This window comes from Pholcus phalangioides, unplaced genomic scaffold (genome assembly GCF_987345545.1).
Source record: "Pholcus phalangioides strain wild (caught in Gottingen) unplaced genomic scaffold, Ppha-v1.0 ptg000011l_1, whole genome shotgun sequence".
Classification (NCBI taxonomy): domain Eukaryota; kingdom Metazoa; phylum Arthropoda; class Arachnida; order Araneae; family Pholcidae; genus Pholcus; species Pholcus phalangioides.
Window position 1 is genome coordinate 21527391 of NW_028301604.1, and position 13220 is coordinate 21540610.

Here is a 13220-nt window from a genome sequence, read left to right on the forward strand (position 1 = left end):
TACTGCATTCTCAACAGTAGCTCTTAGTATACGAGGAGGAATGTTACGGACATGTCGGTGTATCACATTTTTCAATTCCGCCAAATTGTTTATGTTATCACCATAAGCAGTGGCTTTAAAGTAACCTCATAGCCAGAAATCACAGGGGTTGAGGTTTGGTGACCGGGGTGGTCAAGAAATAGGGAAGTGTCAGCTTATAAGCCGGCCATCCATGAAATGGTGCTGAAGTAACTGTGACATATGTACCAGTGTGAGGTGTAGCCCTGTCCTGCATATCATGGTGTCTAAAATTCCACGTTGCTGAAGTTCAGGTATCATGAAACGGCATCACATTGCCGTAAGCCATGTAGCTATTGCGATTTTGCATAACCCCAGTTTTGTTTTAGAAACTATTAAAAACATTTTAAACTGATGTTTTCATGTCTTATTTAGTTTAACAATATTGCATACAGTACCATTCCTCGCTGGTGGTGAGTTTTTGAACTATTTTTTTTACAGAAAATTGAATCCCATGACTTCCTGTAAACTATTACCAAATTTGATAACATTTTGTCCAGAAGTTTCCTTTTATGGCCATTTCGAAGTGGAACTTTAATTATAAAGACCCTGTATTTTGAAAAAAGTTTAAAAATTTAAGGTCTGTCTTTTTGGGAAATGTGAAAGAAAAATTCCAAAACTTTGAAAGATGTCCCAAAAATGAACAAAAATGATCCAAGAGATATTATCAGTGATTTGCAAGTTGAAAGTCTCTCTCTGCTCCCCTTTTTTTCTTTCTGTCTGTGCTTAAAAATATTCAAATCATAATTCTGCTTTAGATTAGTAATTTCTGAAACATAAAATTTCATTTGTTTCAGTCGAGGACAAGTTTTCTTCCAGTGATCGCGTCATTTTTTCTGTAACTTTTCTTCGAGTAAGGTTGATAATAAAATACTGGTTCCTTGTTTTTTGAGAACTTTTTTGAGAGAACGGTTAATGGAAGTTTTTGAAGACCGGTTGGAATCAGTCGAGGTGATAAGTCAGTGGGAATAATTTAGTACAAAACTGTCCAGTTTTGCACTACATCATACCCTTTCTTTGAAAAAAGCATGTTTGTACATCATGCTTCCTATGATTCACGGATAGCATGTGTAACCTTTATCTTGAAAAGAATAGAGCATTCACAGTATAAAAGTGGATGAGGTGACCTATCATTGTTTACGGATAAAAGATGAGTGTTGAAGAAAGCATTAAGGGATAGTAAAAAGGAGAAGTTGAATTTAGGTTGGCAGATAACATTAGCTCTGACCAAAAATCATTTTTAGGTATGTCAGTAATGGATGCAAGGGGACAGTTGGACCCTCTCGATAGGAGGGTCTAGGGTAGAGAGCAATGCAGGCATGTGTAGTGCTTTCAATGACTTTCACGTCGGTTTTTAATAGAGAAAATGATATTCAATGTACGGGTGTTGCGTGGGGTGATAAAATCCTCAACAATATTCAAGTCAAAGATGTGAAGGTCCTAAATCTTCTAAAAAAATGTGCAAGCAAAGCACCAGGAGATATCTATCCCAGGGTTGTCAGGGAATGTGCTAATGAATTATTGGGGCCAGTCGTACAGATTTACAAGAGTAATGTTGCTGAGAGTATCGTCCCAAGAGATTGGAAGCTTGCTAATGTTGTTCCGATATTTAAAAAGGGTAGTAAAGAGGCTATGTCCAATTATCGTCCGGTGAATTTGACGAGCAACCTCTCAAAAAATTTGAAAATTATCAAAAGACAATTGGTGAAGTGGATAGATGAGAATAATGTATTGTTGGATAATCAGCATGGGTTCAGGAAAGGGAAGTCATGTATAACTAACCTCTTTTGTTTCTACGATCATGTGACGCAGGCTTTGGGAAATGGCAAAACCGTTGACGAGTTTACCTTGATTTCCAGAAGGCATTCGATCAGGTCCAACATGGTAAACTTTTGAGGTGTTCACACGAGATTGGGATTGGGGGCAACTTGCTGAATTGAATAGAATCGTAGTTAGGAGATAGGAAGATACAACGAGTTATGGCGAAAAGGAAATTTTTTAGTTGGACAAGCATCACAAGTGGAGTTCCTCAAAAAAGTGTTCTTGACCCCATATTTTTTTCCCTTTTTATCGATAAACTTGATCAGGGTATTGATGGCATTGCCAGCAAATTCACAGATGACATGAAGCTAATGGGGGTAGTCTGGGATCAAAGTGATAGGGAACTGCTCCAGACCAACTCAAACAGGATTGGAGCATGACGTTTAGTGTTAATCATTTGATAATTTTTTTTTATCACACCACGGTCATTTTCTGCACACAAGGGCTAATTACCCCCCGGGACCCACAATTTATTGCAGATTCCGAACAGCAGGCTTTTTTTTATACTCATCAACAGGTTGGTGTGCTAACCCCTCGATGGGGGACTCCCTGCGGTAGCAATTTTTTCTATAGTCATGTCGCCGTTTCTGTTGTACCCCTGTGTCAGGAAAGTTTTCTGACAAGGACAAACCAGGTATCAAACTCGTGACACCTCTAAACATCCTTTGGGACTGACAAGTGCATGGTTGCTCATTTTTGGTTTGAACAACCCACGTTTCTCTTGCGAATTGAATGGTGTCACTATCTTGGATACAACTAGGGTCACCAATTTGGGAATTCTCATTGACGAGCAGCTTAGGTTCTCTGAACATTGTTCAGTGGTAGTCAAAAAAGCATATAGAATGCTTGGTTTCATTTTCAAAAGTCTGTTCTTCTAATCATTCTTCCACTTTTCTGAGGCTTAGTTCTTCCTGGACTGGAGTATGCTGCAAGGTTCTGGAGACCATACCTACAGAGGGACATAGACTTGGTTGAAGGAGTGCAGAGAAGAGCCACATGTGACCTTATTGGCACATGGGGTTTGAGTTAGGAAGAAAGACTTCATTTTTTGAACATGTTTAATTGGATGAACGCAGGTTTCGAGGAGATATGATGGAAGTGTTCAAAATTTTCAATGGGATGGACCATGAATTATTAGTACACCGTCAATCTACTGCTTTTACAAGGGGACACCAGTATCAATTGGTAAGGGACATTTCTAGGTTATGGTGTAGCAGGGAATTTTTCTGTAATATGGTTGTTAATAAATGGAATAGCTAACCTCCAGAAGTAGTAAATTATAACACAATTGGCACGTTTAAAAAAGAAATATGGTAACATGTTGGGGTAAATCGAGAAGCTATTCATACTTAGAATAAGACAAACATAAATATTCTTTATAGGCATTGTATAATATTTTATGTATATATATTGTTTGTAATTGCATTTTTAATTGGGTTGTTGCATTTTTGAAATATATGAAACCTATATTTGTTATGGGCATCTTTTTCTTGGCCACCTCGTTGGGCATTTTGCCTGTTGTGTTGTATTTGTATGAAAGAGGGGGTACAACTGCTCAGTGCAGAAAAGTTTAAGGGGGCAACAGTTTTAGATGGAAACAAAAAACCAAGATATGAAATTATTGAATTTTATAGTGGGGGCGAAAAAATTATGTTTGCCCTGAGCAGCAAAATTCCTAGTTATGACCCTGGTATCAATAAACTATTATAAAACTTTTGTTTTCCATCTCTCTGCCTATTTTATGGGGAAAATATCCAATGACACAAGCATTGAATGAAAAATTCATTAAGTTGATTCAAGATTTATTTCTCTAAATTAGCCATTTAAAATAAATGAAATAGTGTTCAAATATTTTTTTTTTACTTGTAATCAATGAACTGTTGAAAAGCTATGGCAAATACAGAGAACTGTAATAATATTTTGTAGAAGATTTATTTATATTTTTTTACCTGTGTCTAACTGTGGACACTGAAGAATGTAGCCATGAGAATGACCAACAATTTTTACATCCTGTAAGTAACCCTAGATGGACATAAAATAATAATTCTGAAAAGGCAGGAAAGAGAAGGAAACTAAGAAACATGTAATTTATAAAAATATTATATATTTATATATTTTGGTTTGTGAACAGGAAACAAATGTAAAACAATAAAACTCTAAATACAACACATTCAGTTTAAAATTATATCGAACTATACTCAATGTTTTTCCAGTGTGTACAATTTTAAACTGAAAGTACTACACAATTGAGATTCTTACAGATATGCAGAATGAATAACTTTCAGAATAGAATGAGTTTGATATCAACATTATACTTATATTAAATAAAACTGTATTCTTATCACAATAGCTAGAAGTTCAGCTGCATATAAAATGAATTTTTTTCTAAAAATGAATTCTTAAAACACTACCTTTACAGCTTTAATGCAGATTGATGTAAAAATAATTGATTGAAAACACCAAGAATATTTAAAATCACTGTTTTTGTACATACACCGGCAGAAATGAAATTGCAACACCATGAAGGAATGACAAGAATGATGCATGTAAAAATGATTGTTTATCAAATTAAAAAATAATAAACCAATGTGCCAGCTCAAGAAATGTAATGACACCATGAAGTTTAGTTACTCACAGCGAGTTTTTTCACAGCTCAAGTAGTTTAATTACTCACATTCACTTAAATATGAGCCATTCTTCCCTACCAAAAAAATCTAGCCACAGTGAGTTAGACTTTACAGCATTTAAATTCCAATCACAAGAATATTTATTCATTGCCAGTTTTATGTATAGTAGATAGAAGGCAGCACCCAAAACACATACATGCATAAAACTTAATTTTGGAATCAACTGTTCATTTATTTAATTAGAATAAGACACTTTCTTCTGAGGTAAAATGGCCATAAATTGACTGTGGTGATAGACCAGGGCTATGCATGGTTCGTGAAGTGGTTCTCAAGCTAAGACTGCCATCAATAGATGGTATCCCCGTGAAGTCCCCCTGATTACAAAAAATGTGATTCATAGTCATTCAGGGCCAGATTAACCATTAAGCATCATCCATTAGGACATCAGCAGAAAAGGGACCCCACAAAAAATGACAAAAGCAGAGAAACTAAGTTAATTGCGAACAACTCATGTTAATGCTCAGTTTTTATATCAAGATTTCACTGAATTTCTATAAAGTAAACCCAGAGCCATCTCAACAGCATCAAGGCCCCTTGATGCTGTTTTCTGAGGGCCCCCCATCTAGTTGAATACTTGCCTACAAAGTTGCAAGCTTACATTCACCAAATTTTAACCATATAAAATTGTTATGAGACTTCACCGGCACTTGCAACTCCCAAGCCGTGGCATCCTAGGACACAAGCAAAATGATTTTTCTGAACTCTTCCCCCATTTAAAAATACCTGCTTACCAACTTACATAGTTATTCTCGAAAATTGTAAACAGATCTAATAATTGTCATAAGGCCCCTGGTCATGCATCAAGGTCAAAAGCAAAGGGGACGGGGCACCAAAGCTTTGAGTGCTTAGGAACTTTGTATGGGTTAATATCGAGCCCCGAAGTCATTACTTTGATCATGTAGATGAAGTTAAACTTGACATAACATGTGTCAACCCATTTGGTTGGTTAAAGTTGATTTGCTGCTGTTACCAACCTCAAGTCCAAATACGAGTAGATTTTCCCTTTAAAAAAGTCTTGCCATCGCAAACATCAAACCCACAACACAAGTATATATTCATATACACACCATGATAATTCAAATGATTTATGACAGCACCTGCAGAACACATGAAAAATGCACAGTGCTCTGTGCCAGATTTCCCTATAGGCTAGACAGGATGCAGCTTAGGGTCCCAAGGTCTACAGAGGTCTTCAAAAATCTTAAACTGTTATTTTTTGGAAAAATTGTACAAAGACCAAATCTTAATACATTGAAGTAGGAAGCTTAGAATTTTTTTACTTCACATTACGATGTTTAAAATGCTTTAGATACGTATGTATTTTTAGGTCCATAAATTACCATATATATTTGACACGAAAAACAGACAATTTGTCATAGACAAAAAGACAGCTGGTGTTGAAAATATAACAGACCCCATTACCTTCAATAGTCTAGGGGCCCCCCCATCAAACATAAATCCAGCCCTGACAGTGCTACGCACAATCAATGGTGTACGTACACCAACACAATTCTGACACGTCACATGACAATTCTGACACATGTCACATGTCAATTCTGCAAGGCTGGCAAAGTGGGCTCAGCCCCACAGCATTTTCACTACAAATGATTTGTTTAGCAAAGTTTGTCTATTTTTGCCAAAATTCGTCAGCAAACAAATTCCACTAACATTTATCATTGGAAAAACTTTACTTTCTCAGTTTTAGCTGTTTCTTTTATTTTTATTGGACCTTAATATAAAGGCCTGTATACATTAGTATACTGATCTTGCAATGCATGACCCCCTGTAGCAGTTCTAATCCGTTCATGGGTACACAAACTTCTTTTATGTTCCTTTTCTTCCCTGTGTTCGTTGAAAAAAAATCAATTCCAGGTGGGTCCAGCTCAAACAGTTAAAGAATACTTCACAACACTGTACAAATTACTGAACTAATTGTGAATGCTGTCATTGCATGATCCACAATAAGGTATACACTAGGGTGGGTCACCATTCTATGTAATTTTTTTTTAAATTTCTATCTAGCACAGCATGAAAAGGGTGCCAAATTATGTCTTTAGCTCACATATGAATTCTTTTAAGAATGGGTTATCCTCTTCTGCCTCCAGATTGACTTTAAAGAATACATATTTTGAAAAAAAAAACTTTTTGATGAGTTGTTACAGTAAGGTTTTTTTAAAAAAAAAAACTAATGTGTAAAATTATTAATACAACAAATACAAATTGCATGAGTAACATTTATTTATTGCAAGAAAAATTTTACAAAAATGGCATTTATATTATCATATTTCAAAATAGCACAAAAATACTCATCCTTCTTACTATTGAATTTCGGCACAGTGTTTTGAGACTGATTTTTTATATGAAGCTTATTTCTCAGATTTTTTGCACAATGTGGCTGAAGTTTCTGTAACAGTATTGATAGCCTTTTCAACAGTTTGTGTGTGACATGGCAGGCATAGTAAAAGCAGTTCTCCTGATTTTTGGATGACAAACTGTTCGATACAAGATTCATTGAAAGACTGGTTATTTGTGGAGATGAAGATTACAAGGAAGAAAATTTATCATTGCCCCCCACGGGGACTCGAACCCCGGTCTCTTGCTTGCCGGATGAGTGCTCTACCATCTAAGCTATGGAAGCAGATAGAATATTTCAACCTTGCAGTGTGTATATATGTTGAAAGGCACCGTACATGGACGGCGTCAACAATCAACTAATAGCTCGTGAATGACATAGGCCAACCAGATATGGCTCTTCATCTCCACAAATAACCAGTCTTTCCATGAATCTTGTATTGACAAGTGGAGAGGACATTTCTATATGCATGTGGCCATCTGATTGGCCTATGTCATTCACAAGCTATTAGTTGATTGTTGACGCTGTCCATGTACGGTGCCTTTCAATATATATACACGCTCCAAGGTTGAAATATTCTATCTGCTTCCATAGCTTAGATGGTAGAGCACTCGTCCGGCAAGTGAGAGACCGGGGTTCGTGTCCCCATGGGGGCAGTGATGAATTTTCTTCCTTGTAATCTTCATCTCCACAAATAACCAGTCTTTCAATGAATCTTGTATTGACAAGTGGAGAGGACATTTCCATATGCAAACTATTAGATGTCTTCGTCAGGTATGGATTTCAATACTAGTGGATCAGATATATTCTACTTCTGCCAGTCAATGAGCTCAATGTAAGATAAATCAAATTTAACAATAGGAAGTTGAAACAGTCGGAGTATATTTTTCTGAATGCTGTGGGCTGCTAGTTCATGGATGTGTGGTTCAGAGTCGGTCAGCATTGTGATCAATTAATTTTCAGGGTATGCGAAGTAAGTGTTTCTTTGAAATAAATTACGGGATATATTTTCCCTTTCAGTTCTGCGGGCAAATACCTAGTTGCAGCAATGAGCTTGAACAGGTGCTGTGTTCCATCTTTACAGGAAGGGTGAGTTTTGATAGAAAACCAAGTTGGAGCGTAAACTTGACACAACATACGCTGCTAGAATTATTAAATTTTCAGAAGGAGATTCCATCCAAATGTACAAACGCAGAATTTTATTAGCACGAGTTAGCCATTGGGCACGAGACATTTTGCCTGGCATTTTGTTTGCTAAATCCTTAGGCCTTTTGAAACTGCTGAGACTTATTCTGTACAAATATGTTTAGTCTGTGCTAACACCTTGAATAGAAAACTTGGGTAACTGTTGAAATAACTTGAAACGAAACGAAACACTTTTTTTATCACATATTTCTATATCTTTGCAGATTCTCCCTGAAAATGTTTTGGATCCCGATTTGCTGCCGTCAATATGTAGAAACAAGTGTCGGAAGGGGAATTCATTCATATGCAGTAAACAGATAATCCACAGCAATGGCTTATCTAACCTTTTTTCAAGCAGACGTATGACACCTCCATATTTACCAACGTTCACATTAGTTCCACGTTACACCCAACTGCAACTAAAGACTCCATAAATATTGCTGATTCCAAGGAGAAATCTAAGATTGCTTGTTCTATGCATTCAGATATGCCAGAAGCTGGTGCTTCGATGCTGGTTCCATTATCAATGGAATATTTGCTTTTCAAGAATGCTCTGTCTATACATTTTTCCATCCTTTTCTGATATACGTAATTAAAGTTTTATCCTTCCGTGTGTCCGTCAAAGAATAAAGCAGTTATTTGTAGGACTGGTCGCTCGTTGGTCGATTAGGAAGATTTTCACTGACAGGTATTTTTTTTGTATTTGGGGCGAATGCACTCTTCGATGTTTCTTACACTTGCAGGATGAAATAAATGTCGAACAATAATTTGCGGCAAATCTCTTCTAATTGCTTCTTCGGTATTTTATGGTGCGATTTTAAAAGATTTTTGTATTTCATACATGATACGCCTTATACATCATTTTCAATCGTTTACTTTGGACAGAAAGAATGGAGAAGCTCTTGACCATATTTCTTTAATTTTTGCCACGACAATGTCCTCTAGTTCTTTATACATATGTGTGTGTGGGCTCTTTATTATTTTCATTGTCCCGTTTTATCTTATGACGGTTCCACTCATAGAACTTCATAACATCTTAGTAGGTAGGCCTAGGTAACATATTGCATTTAATGATACTTTAATCACAAAGTTACGGACATTTCCACTTTGAACGAGTACGATCCATGATGAAAATGACACAAATGAGTGCAACACAACCTCGCCTTATTTCCACCAGAGTTATACTCTTGCGATTTCTACAGACGCAAGGTGTAGCAGAGTTGGCAACGGAGTTTGCAAAGTAATACGGAGTACTTCATACTTAATTATTTTAATTAATAGTAACCTGAAACAAAAAAAAACCAAATGTAACAGGATGCTTAGCACATACGCAATACACAACTCAGTCTCCGCAAGTACAGATCTCGACTAATGACGAACGAACTGACTTGGCGGTACTACATATTTCGGTCGCCGAGTCACCGCCAAAGTTGGCGAGATATCGTAATTCAACAGGAAAACATGGGCGTCGCATGCGCACGCGTAGAGTCTTCCTAGAGTTCCCCCCCCCATCACCTACGTGACGAATTGTCTATGTTTGTAGAAAGTTGTCTTTAGCAAAACAACCTTATCTTTTTAATAAAAATTAATAGAGTGAAAATCATTTCAGGCTTTTTGTATAGGCATCATAATCTTCATCAGCATCACTCAGAGGGATAAGCCACAATGACTCAACTTAAGGCTAACAAAGACAGAGATTATGTGACTTTTTCTGATCCTCGGACATGGCGACTATGGGTTTGTTTGATGACACATTCTGCCTGATGCGCTGGGGATGAACATAGGAAATGTATTTATATTTGTAGGGAATATATTCCCTAGGTTGGATGGGTAAAGTCACATGATCTCCAGCTTCATTGGCCTTGTGTTGAGTCGACTGTGGATAAGCACAGGATGATCATAGAAATTAATGTAAAAAGTGATTATTTCACAGAGGAAATATGAAAGTTGTCAGCCACATCAGTTATTGAATTGCCAGTTTTAAGAAAGGTATAAATCCAAATATCTAGTTTTTGAGGAATTGAAACAAAAACAGTACGAGTGGTACACATTAACTTTTTAAACCATGTTTTTTTTCAAGGTCCTATATCTGTCTCTAGGGACTGATTTTTGTTTTTTTCCTTACTCATCATGTGTAGATCAGAGCTTGAAGATACTTTAGAGTAAAAAATGTAATTATGCCATTTTTGGTCTTTGTCTTAAAACTGACGATTCAATTTTAAATATTTAATCAAATTATTTGTTTTCAAAACATTGAATTTACTTAGGGATAAGAAATTGAGAAAAATAAATATAAAATATGCTGGAGAGCTATTTTTAAATTGAATATCTGTGTGCATTAACATTGATTTCAAATTTTATTTATATTTTATCAGGTCTGAAAATAAAAATTTATGTTTGAAAAATTTAAAACATTTTTTACTCTAAAACAGAGATTGGTAGGAGATAGAGATCGATCCTACTCTTGTACTTTAAAAAAGCCTTTCCAATATCTAGCATCAATCATGAAGGAAAAAAATCTATTCAAACATTTTATAGATCGAATTTGCTTACTAAATGAGTGTCCAAGGAAATCACTATTAGTTACCTTGAATATAGTTTGTATGTGACTCAAACCTTTCGTTGTAGGAGGAAAATATCATGTGATCCAGAAAGCCTCATATAATGATAATCACCTATATATAACGATACTACTCACTGGTCCCAATGCACTTTCCAGTGTTAATCTATAATTATATGCTTCTCCAGTCCCTTGAGTATCATTACACAGAGCTCACTGTATTATATATACAAGCTAAACACAATTTTTTTGCATAGGAAAAGAGAATGTTATAATGTATACAAGTACAGAAAAGCTAAGGAAGTACAGAAAAGCGAAATAAGTACAGAAAAGCTAAGGAATGTTTTTAAAAAATTAACAGATTTATATAGTATTATTATACTGTATATATATTTAAAATAGCTCAATCTCACAAATATTAATTTATTAGATTTTAATTAACATGATATTAGAATATTAATTAGGTAAGATACATCTAATTAAATTAGATGTATACAAACTATTTTTATACTTATTAGTTAGCATATACAAGCAGCACAGGTAACAGGGTGTATGGCATTTTACTGGCGAACTATTGATCCTAGGGGCATACTTTCAATTAGAAAAAGTATTTAAATAATGTGTAGTACTAAGATATGTCATTCATGTTGCAAAAAGGTTAAATAGTTATTAAAATAAAAAAAATTAACTTTTTATCCAATCCCTGCATGCCTAAAAAACCGAATTAGAAAGTTGTTGCCCTTTCCCCCCTGATGCCAACAAAATAAAAAAAATTTCATCATCAAACCATGATTTTACTTGAGATTGAAAATCAAGGTCTAAGTCAATCTAAGAAAATGTTTCAAGGGAAAGAGGTGAAAATACGCAGATTTAGTAAAGTAAATGCATGAGGATTTTTTCCTTCTTAGAAATAAGGAGTTTTGAATTAGAGGTGTTTAACTGTACACATTAAGACAGGGTTAGAAAAATCTAAAAAATTATGAGCCAGCCTAATTTCTTAAAAGCCATGCTTTTTTAAAGAAAAATGTTCGACAATAATGTTCTTGCTTTTCCAGGACTTGATAGTAGTAACTTCTATGTTGGTAGATATGCTGACATAGGTTCCATAGACCACTCAAAAAATTTTAGGTGTAAATAACCTTTTTTTGGTGATCTGGCACCTATGATTTGTCAAGCTCTTCAGCAAGTTCTCTATACAATAAATTTCTATGTTCCAAAATTTTACCGGAATGCTCACATTTTTTTAAAATTTGCATTATAAACTATACATTATAAACTGTTACATGGAGACTCAAGTCTATTTTAATTTTTGCGTCATTCATGTATCACAAAATTTAAATATAAACTTATGCTGTTGAAATGACTACATATACAAAGATCTTGATTTCTGCCAGAAATAGTAATAATTTTCATATTCAAAACAGATTTTTAATGGAAATGTCACCCTGAGTTCTTGAGGGTTTAATTTCATTTGTTGGCATATAGTCCTGGCATATAAATAGTTTCAAATTTGGTGAAAAAAGAAACAATTATTAGAACTTTGACTAGAAACTTACTTTAAAAAGAAAATGTCTGGAATTCCTTTGGCCAAGCCAAAGGGAGAGATTTTTTGATGAAAATTCTTTATCTAAATCATAAACCATGCGTTTGTAAATTTGAATACAATCCACAAATAAATACACTGTGTTGCCACTGATAGTAACAGCAATTTGATGCCAGCTGTTGTCTGCTAAATGATAGGGGAATGTTTCAACGCAAGAATTGTTTTTATGCCAGTAATGAAGTCTAACTTCATCTTTTCTTCCACTGCTTTGCAATTCCAAATACCTGAAAAAACAAAATCAAATTTTCAGTTCTCCTATGGAGGAAAAAAACCCATCAAATGATCTTGTTATGACCCTAATGTACTTTCAGACAGAGATCAGATGATACGAGGGTCATTAAGAGAATAGCACATAACATATACACAGGGAAAATTAATGTTTTTCAGCATACCTTGGCTCATGACGATAACTAGGCTGGGGCAACTGAGTATTTTCCCAGGGCCTTAAGCTGAATGGGATCCCCACAAAATATGTACACTTATTTTGCATAATAACCCTTTCAAGGGGACTTCAAAGAAAAAGTCTGCTCTGGGGCTTTAAGAGGACATGCTACAGTCCTGCTTTGGTTGACACTGACCATGATTATTCAATTTTTTTCTCGTGTTCTTTTGTCATTGCTATGCCAAGTCTGGTTTGAGTAACAAGAGTTTACAATGACAAACAGCAATTCAGAATCCCACTAATTGCAAACTATGCTCTGTCACAAGTTTCCTCAAATGTAAGCACCCAGCGGATATTCACAAAGAAATTCTTTTATGAGAATCGAATCGACAAAATGTAACAATGTGGTGCTGTGAATTCTCTAGAAACAGATATCCACGAATCCAAGCAATAACCATCAGCAATGGTGCCATACACTTTCATCAAAAACCAAGAAACTCAAAATCTTCATTTCAGTATAAAAAAAAATTCTAGAAAGTTGTTTTCTGAGAAAGAGAAGTCTTTCTAATTGA

The 13220-nt window shown here is 35.2% G+C and overlaps 1 protein-coding gene across 9 annotated transcripts in view; it reads right to left on the minus strand.

Annotated features, from left to right (window-relative positions):
* LOC149080216 (protein kinase C-binding protein NELL2-like) overlaps positions 1-13220 on the minus strand; it is a 192184-nt gene that overhangs the window by 72830 nt on the left and 106134 nt on the right. For all 9 annotated transcript variants that reach the window (XM_089239276.1, XM_089239273.1, XM_089239277.1 and 6 more), the window contains 2 exons: positions 12220-12490; positions 3828-3900 (listed from right to left, as the gene is read on the minus strand). In XM_089239276.1, coding sequence (XP_089095402.1) covers positions 3828-3900; positions 12220-12490 — 344 coding nt within the window. The remainder of the gene's footprint in view (positions 1-3827; positions 3901-12219; positions 12491-13220) is intronic.